The sequence below is a fragment of the Acomys russatus genome, chromosome 8, assembly GCF_903995435.1.
Source record: "Acomys russatus chromosome 8, mAcoRus1.1, whole genome shotgun sequence".
NCBI classification, from domain to species: domain Eukaryota; kingdom Metazoa; phylum Chordata; class Mammalia; order Rodentia; family Muridae; genus Acomys; species Acomys russatus.
In genome coordinates, this window is record NC_067144.1 from 40,448,726 (window position 1) to 40,457,250 (window position 8,525).

Below are 8,525 nucleotides of genomic sequence, written 5' to 3' on the forward strand. Positions count from 1 at the left end.
CATCAGAGACTTGAAAAGGAATAAAATCGATCACCTGAGTAGACCGGGAGTGCAGATTTGTAGCTTCCCAAATGAGAGGACAGAGTTTGTTACCGGAGAAGTCATCCAAAACTCTCTATAACATTGGAAGATCATCTTCAGCTTTCTGGCCCAATATATTTGACAGACATATTTGTGAGTCAGGAACTATTGAGGACTTGCTTACCCTGTCTTGGCAGAGTTTGGCATTGACTCTGCCTGCATTCAAGTTTGCTTTTTTTTTAAGGCAGAATTCTGTCTGGGTATAAATAAGGACATTTTGCCCAGCAGCTGGTTTGCCACATTTGAAGCCATCTCCATAAGCAATTCTTTGATGCTCATCATCCTCTTTGAGGTAGGCTGGGTGTTGCCAGGAGTTAACCTGTCTCATTGTCAATGAATCTTTAAAATAATAAAAACATTTAAAAATGCCACATTCTGTATGTCTCTGAGGTTTTTTTTGAAGACCTTATCTAATTATTTTGCCTTATGTTTCTATAGAATCATATCTATCTGTTGTACCTAAATGTATATTCTTGTGCTAAAAATAGACTAGTAATTAATATGACCATGAATTGATCAATTAACAATTAATTTGTATAATGTATTTATCCTAAACAGCTTGCCATAATACTTTCAAAGTACTGGAAGTAAACCTTGTGTTATAATTGTACTATATGGGTACAAAACTGTATTTTAGAGAAGAAATATATCTAATGTGTGAAGAATAATCTTACATTTGAATTCTATACCACTGTATCTAAAATTAAACTTATTTTGCATATATATACAAAGTTCTATAGCAGTGAATTAAAAATAACCTTATGAGTAACAATTAGGGCATTGAGTTGAGTAAATTCACTAATCTACCCTTTGTTTTATTTTCCCTATATATTTCTATATTCCCCTTCTTTCTTTTCAACCCCTATCTCCAAACCTAAGAATGGAAGATAAAAGAAAAGAGAGACATCCCCAAGTCCAACCTTGTTTTTTCTCTAAATAAGACCAATAATAACTTGTAACCAACTCCCATTAAATATAACCCTATATAGCCCAAGAGGGCAAACATTTACCTGACCCCCCTTAAAGGAAATGGGGTGTTCTTCCCTTAAGGTTTCTTCCAGATGATTTGGGATGGATAATACCTTTGTAGGGGCCCAAACAAAATTGGAGAAATGGCAAAACAACCTAGGAACAGCATTTGTGATCCAGTTTTGAAATGTTGCCTGGAAAATTTTAAGGTTTTGAATACTAGAAATAAATCATCCAAATTTATTAAATTAACTAAACAATATTAATGAAAGGATATTCCTAAACATTTGAACATCAAATCATAATGTTGTATTAATTTACTGAAGCTATATTATTAGAAAGTCCAGTAAGAAAAGTAGCATGACAGTTACTAAATTTACATCGACTTATTTGAGCTATGAAATTGAGTTATATTATTCAGGTGAATAATTGACAAATTATTTTGGAATTACACTAGTATTGTACTGTTCAATAAATACAGTATAATGATCTAAAGGTTAATATTTTATATAAACATTTTAATTTTCTATATTTCATATTACTAGAATCATTTTAATGAGCTGAATTTAATGGGCTATAGAAGATGAAGAATTTTTAAAAGTACTATATGTTTTTATAACTTTCCTAAGAGCATTTACTACCTCCTTATTTCTCAGGCTGTAAATAAAAGGGTTTAACAATGGAATTATTATTGTATAAAATACAGCCACTGGTATATCTTTATTCCCTTCTTCAAATGGTCGAATATACATGAGAAGGCAGATGTAGAATATTGACACAGAAGAAAAGTGGGATGCACATGTAGAAAATGCTTTTCCTCTCCCATCTTTGGATTTCATTTTGAAAATAGTGAACAGAATGTAGAAGTAAGAGACCAAGACTGTGGTAATGGTAAAGACTTGAATTGGCATTGAAAAAATATATATCATTAGCTCATTGATAAACGGGTCTGTACAGGAGAGCCTGTATAGGGGAAGAATATCACAGAAGAAGTGATCAATGCGATTTGATTTACAGAAAGTTAACCTTAAGAGACACACTACATGAATCATGGAATGCAGGTTGCTGGCTATGAAGGTGCCTATACTCATCTGAAGGCAGAGCTTCTTGGACATCATGGTGTGGTACTGCAGTGGGTTGCAAATGGCCACATAGCGGTCATAAGCCATGGCTGCCAGCAGAAAGCAGTCTGCGGTTTCAGCAAGACAGAGAAAATAGAACTGTGCCATGCATTCATAGAGAGAAATCCTTCTGTCCACAGAAAAGAAGTTCTGCAGCATCTTGGGAGTGATGGCACAGGAGCAGCAGGAGTCCATCAGAGCCAGGTTGCCCAGAAAGATGTACATGGGTGTGTGGAGACGGCGTTCCATGTAGATCAAGAGTACCAGCCCGAGATTCCCCACCATGGTGATCAGATAGATGAGAGAGAACACCAGGAACAGCAGGGTCTTCAGGTCTGGCTGGTCTGTGAATCCCATGAGGATGAACTCTGTTGTCAAAGAGCGATTTGTCTTCTCCAGTCTCATTTCTCTACTGAGACAAAAATTTGCTGAAGAATTTAATATTCTTAACAAATTTAATATTCTTAATTCTCCTGCTCTAGTTACAGTGCACAGGTGAAGATCTGTCCAATTTGCCTTAGCTGTTGCCTGAAATCTGTTGTCGTAGGTGATGTCATCTGAGAAAGAAATCACACATAGATTGTGCACAGGAGCATTTTCTTGAGATGTTGTTGAACTAGCTCCTAGAGTTAGTTCATGGATTGTTATGCATTTCTGTATAAACTCATGGTCCGCGTATGTGACTTTATATTTTTAAAAATTGAATCTCTTCTAATAACACAAAAATAGCATACTCAGGGGTCAATGTGATGTTTAAAAATAAATTACTCTGTAAATATTTAAGTGACTAATTTATAAAACCTTCATAGAATTAGAGTGAGTTAGAAAACATATTTTGTCTTAAAAATCACCTTTCCCTGCTACTAGTACTATGGGGTATATTACATAAGATTGTATAAAATCATTTCTTTATTGATTTTAACAGATTTTAGATCTTATTCTATCTTGTTTGATAAATGTCCAAAGTATTACTTCTACTTTAATTATCCCTGCTTCTTAACAAATCTGTCTAGTTTCCAGTGTCCTGCATTTGTTCTTTATTACATGTCTTAGTGAGAAGCCATGTGCTCACAGTGCACACACTGAAATGCATATGTTTAATACCTGCTGTGCACTTTCCAATATTGTCAAGGTGAAGCAATGCTTTTCTTTTACTGAATTCAATAAAGGTTTTACATTTATATGGTTATTTAAACTTTAAATTATTTTTCTCCTAAACCATATGTTAAGATCCAATGAGCGCACATTTATTAGATTTTAGTTTGGCCAGTATAACGCTGAAATAATTAAATCCAGCAACAGCATGTATTTTTACTGTTATAATTATGTTTTTCCTAGGAATTGCTAAAATCCTCTGGCTTAAATAGAATTTAAATAGATAATTTTAAAGAACAGCTTACAATAGTTATTTAAATAGTACTGCTGTAAAATTACACTGTAATTCTGTCTCCATGATTTTTATTTTCTAGACTGAACTTAATACACGATTTCATAATTCACTCCTATAACATAGAAAGGGTTTTTTTACATTGTATCACTAATGTCTTAATTAATCCAGTAAAATAAACTGCTGTTTATAATTTAAATATATAACACTATAATATCTCTCAAATTACGCTATTTTGAAAAAATACTTTTAGCACTTTAAAATATTGCTTTTATCAACACATACCAGAAAATCAAATAGGTATATTCATATTTAATTCTAGCCATACCACTTTGTTTAAAAAGTCCTGTATCAGAACATACTATGTAAAAATTCATTTTCCCTTCTACTGACAAACATAATTATTAAACCAAATCTGAAACTATCGTACTTTCCATCCTAGAATTATTTTTCAGACTTGTTGATAGCTTACCTGTGTATTTTCTGACAAAACTATGGTGCTTTGAGCTCAGAATGAACAGAATAACCTATTTACTGCATCATTCTATCTTTTGGTTTATCTTCAATTTAGAGACAAACTAAACATAAGTGAATAAAATGTAAAAATAAATGCTTAAATATTTTAGAGTTGATTCTTCATATTTAGAAATGAATTTGAAATCCATCCACATGCTGTGAGTTCACTAACCATCATATTATATGGCCTAGCAGAGTCACCTGATACTTACAGAGACCTTATGACATTAGGGAATAATTTATGAGAATCTAGGATACACTACTCACAGGTCAGTGACAATTACTATGTTATCTGCAGGGCAAAAGTATAAACATTCATTGAATCTAAAGGGAGTTCCTTGGCATTAACATTAGGTAGTTCTGTTGAGACTTTAATCTGATAGGCTGTTTCCCAAAACACTAGTAAACCAAATACCTTAATTAAGGGTAAGAGAAATGAGATTTTGAGGTTAAATCAAATGTCCATGAATAGAGTTGTCTTTAACAGTACATTTATTGTCCACACATTTGATTACTTGTGTCTCATCAATCCTGCTTACATGGAAATGATCATGGGTACAGAAACAATACAGATCACTTGGTTACAAACAAATTTGAAAATAAATTTGGATTTCTGTATAAGACAACATTACCTGATACAAACAATAGAATCACACTTTTCTTTCACTATCTAGAGTGAACCTGACTACATCCCTATAGATCCATTTTTTCACTACCTCTAGATCCTGACCACATCCTATAGATTCATTTTTGGCAACTACTCTGGTTATCTCCCTTGGTGTCATTTATGTGTTGAAAAATAAAAAGAATTTTAGTAAAGTGGGCATGTACAAGGCTGTGTTCCTATGCTCAGTTCCATATGTTTGGAGATAAATGAATATCTCTGAAAGTATTACCATGATTAATGTAATTAATTTCACAATTACAAGACACATTTTAGAGTGCCTCCCACTTTCATCCTTTCTCTGTTATAGATATGATTTTGCACACAGAAAATGGTTTTGGCTCTTTGTTCGTCTCTATCCTATTATCCTTAGTCTCCATACTCATTATCTTGGTTTTATGAGAGTTTCCTGGGCTGGAAATTTATAATCACCTATGACTTTTTTTTAATCATTCAGTCTTAAGTATCCATCACAAAGAATATATATATATATATATATATATATATATATATATATATTTCTTTCTTTTTTTTTACTGGATTTCAAATGAGAACATTTAATCGTAAATGCCCTCCTAGATGTATTCATGTATCTAAATATGTCTACTCTTCATATGAAGTCTGATACTTTGAATACATTATATTAATTTTCTAATATCAAAGTCATTGAAGTGATTTTTATGATATAAAGATTCTTTTTTGTTTGTTTGTTTTTATTTTTTTGAGACAGAGTTTCTCTGTGTAACCTTGGCTGCCTTGGACTCGCTTGTAGACCAACCTAGTCTCAAACTCACAGTGATTTGACTGTCTCTGCTTCCTGGAGTGCTGAGATTAAAGGCATGTGCCAACCCACCCCACTGATATACAGACTTTTAATCAGATTTTACTTGTATATTCATCCAGTTATTTTTCTTGGAAAAGTTCTATTTTATCTTAGATTAATTTTCTATTTTGCTTTACATATGACAAGCATTTTATAATTTCAGATAGTCTAGGCACTTCATGACTTAGTTAAATTTATTGAAGATATTTAAATTAAATTCAAATTTTACAAACTGATTAAATAGAAAAAGCACTTAGTCCAACATTGGGTAGAGGAGCCCTTGGTAACTTTCAGGTTAATGAGAAACTTCATATATAAATGAGAAACAATCTTCTCACAGAGACCCACATCATTTATTTACAAAACTCTAGAGAGTAACCTAGACCAAGTATTAAATATAGACATAGCCATTATATCAAATAAAATGTGAGTTCTGTACGATCTCAGTTTTGGAATCTAATGAAGTGACATCACAGATGGTGAGAGTAGAATGGTTGTTGCCAGAGACTGGGGGAGGAGCCGTGAGATAGTCAAAGGTGAATGAATAGAGCTGCAGCACAGGAGCAAGGGGCGCAGTTCCCGTAGGTGCATACAGGTCATAGTCATAAAACTGAAATAAAGGATTTTGAAGGTTTTCACAACATTAAAATGGTAAATATTTTAGGGGTAAATATGTCTAACCTGATTAGTGCGCACAGGTATAGAAACAATATCTAATTGATATGCCCTATTAAGTGAGTGGATGTGATGTGATATGTGTGTGTGTGTGTGTGTGTGTGTGTGTGTGTGTGTGTGTGTGCGCGCGTGCGCGTGCACGTACCTTGCCTTTTCTGATTTCCTGTGACTGGCAGATCTTCTGAAGAGCATCAGTGCCAATCTGGCATGATACAAAATTTATTCAGGTTACATCTTGATTGTTATCCTCTTGCTTGTCTCTCCCTGTTCCTACCCTCCCTTCCTCTTCCGCCCTATTCCCCTCACCTAGACCTCTGACAGAAGGGGCCCTCCTCGTCCACCGTATGACCACAGCCTATCAGGTCTCATCTTGATAGCCTGCTTCCCCTTCCTCTGTGTGCCAACAGGGCCTCCCTACCTTGGGGAAGTGATCAAATCGGGAGCACCTGAGTTCCTGTCAGAGGCAGTCCTTACGCCCTCAACACCCGTGAAGAATGAGCGCTCCATGGGCAGCTAGCTCTACAGGGGATCTATCTAGGTTCACTGCATGCATTGCCCTTGGTTGGTGCAACAGTTTGTTCAGAACCCCCCCCCCCCCCCCCCCCCCCCCCCCCCCCCCCGCCTCCCGGGTGCGCATCCTCTGGCCCTGATGGTCTCCTATGGTGCTCCTGAGCGCTCTGGGTCCTTCCATGCCTCATTCTTCTCACTCCTCTCAGTGCTCTGCCTAGACTCTGGCTGTGAGACCTGAAGCACAATGATCTTTTCACACACAGACTTCTCCCTCCAGAAGTTCTCACTTCCACTCAGAAAGGAGAAAGTCCATTCCTGACAGCCAAGACAGGAAGAACCTGTTTGGTGTTTCCCCCTCAAGCCAGTGTCACTTGACTAGAACATGCATGTGACGGTTGCTTGCTCTGCTATTCAACCTCTCTGGGGCTCTGTGTGCTGCGTGATAGAATCAAAGCGATCCACAGAGAATGCAGGTCACAGGGACTGAGTGTCCTGGCTGTCTAGTCATGCTGGTCTCTGCCACAGGCCCCTCTACTAACCACACATAATTGAGCTTCTTTATCTTCCAAGGAGTTGAGCCACCATTCCCAAACAGAAGCACCCTCTGCTTTCCTCTGTAACACGGTCCCATTTCCACCACATAGACCTGTGACCTTGATTTTGCATCCATTCCCCATTGGTTTTCTGACTTAACCGTGACACTGCATGTGGTCCCATGCCTTGATATTATAGAGCACAGGGAACACAAATTTGGAGATATAAAGAGGCACCTGGAAAAAAAAAATAAAGAGGCACCTGGTTCTGACTTCTGTACCTTACCCACAAGGTTTGTCAGTAAAAACCTGCAGTAGCAGCACTGAGGAAGCTAGTGAGTCAGGGAATTCCTTGTTTCATACCATCTTGGCGCAGAGAGAAATTGCAGGTTTCCAATATATTATTTTACAGGGTGCAGTTTCTGTTTCTGGGGTACTGACAGAGACCTTCCATTCTCCTTTGTTTAGGTTTTTTTGTTTCTGCTAAAAATCTGTGTGTTGTTTATTGCTGTCCTCATATGACTTTTTACATAAGTTCATTTGTCTCCATCCCTGCAGCATTACACCTGATTTTCTGCCCCAATCCAATGGAGATGCCAAATGTGTTGAGTGTCTCTAATATTGCATTTTCATTCTCTCAAGCATTTTTCTTAGTTACAGATTTGGTATCAAAATAGTTCCAGAATTCACTATACTCCTCCCTCTATAGAATGTGTCATATAAGTCCTTTCTCTTTTAATTTCATCCAGATTTGTTTGTTTTACTTTCTACTGAATTTTATGGAAAGGAGACATATAACTTCCCATTAGTTGAAACCAAGCATATCTTATTTTTAGTCAAACAAGATAAGCTGTTAGCAACAGCCATAAGTCATGTTAATGCAGGTACCTGCTGATAGAATAAGCATACTTAAATTCTGTGATATTCTTCTCCGAAGGAAATATACAATGATAAAAAAATGTGAGACAGACTGAAATTAGAATGATAAAAGATATGTGGGCAGAACTCTTCTCAAGTGGTCATGGTTGATGACACAATTGGCCTAAAACTGTTACATTCTCTAGGAAAATAAACAGGGTTGACAACTAAAGACAAGTTGGCATCTTAAACTGGATCATGGGAAGTATGACACTAATGGAAAAAGTGTTAAAGTCCAAAGTGAAGTCTACAGATAACAGTATTGTATTAATGTAAAGATAATAATAAGAATACCATGTGTCGCGCGCACCTTTCGCCGATAAAGGAG

The 8,525-nt window shown here is 36.1% G+C and overlaps 1 protein-coding gene across 1 annotated transcript; it reads right to left on the reverse strand.

Moving 5' to 3' along the window:
- Nucleotides 1-1,616: 1,616 nt before the first annotated feature.
- On the reverse strand, nucleotides 1,617-2,709 carry LOC127192776 (olfactory receptor Olfr180-like). The gene has a single exon (XM_051150089.1). It carries the CDS (start codon nucleotides 2,574-2,576, stop codon nucleotides 1,617-1,619), a length of 960 nt encoding a protein of 319 aa, XP_051006046.1. The 5' UTR covers nucleotides 2,577-2,709.
- Nucleotides 2,710-8,525: the final 5,816 nt, after the last annotated feature.

What these genes read in the sequence shown, in the direction of transcription:
- LOC127192776 (XM_051150089.1), bottom strand. Translation starts at nt 2,576, where the DNA reads ATGAGACTGGAGAAGACAAATCGCTCTTTGACAACAGAGTTCATCCTC.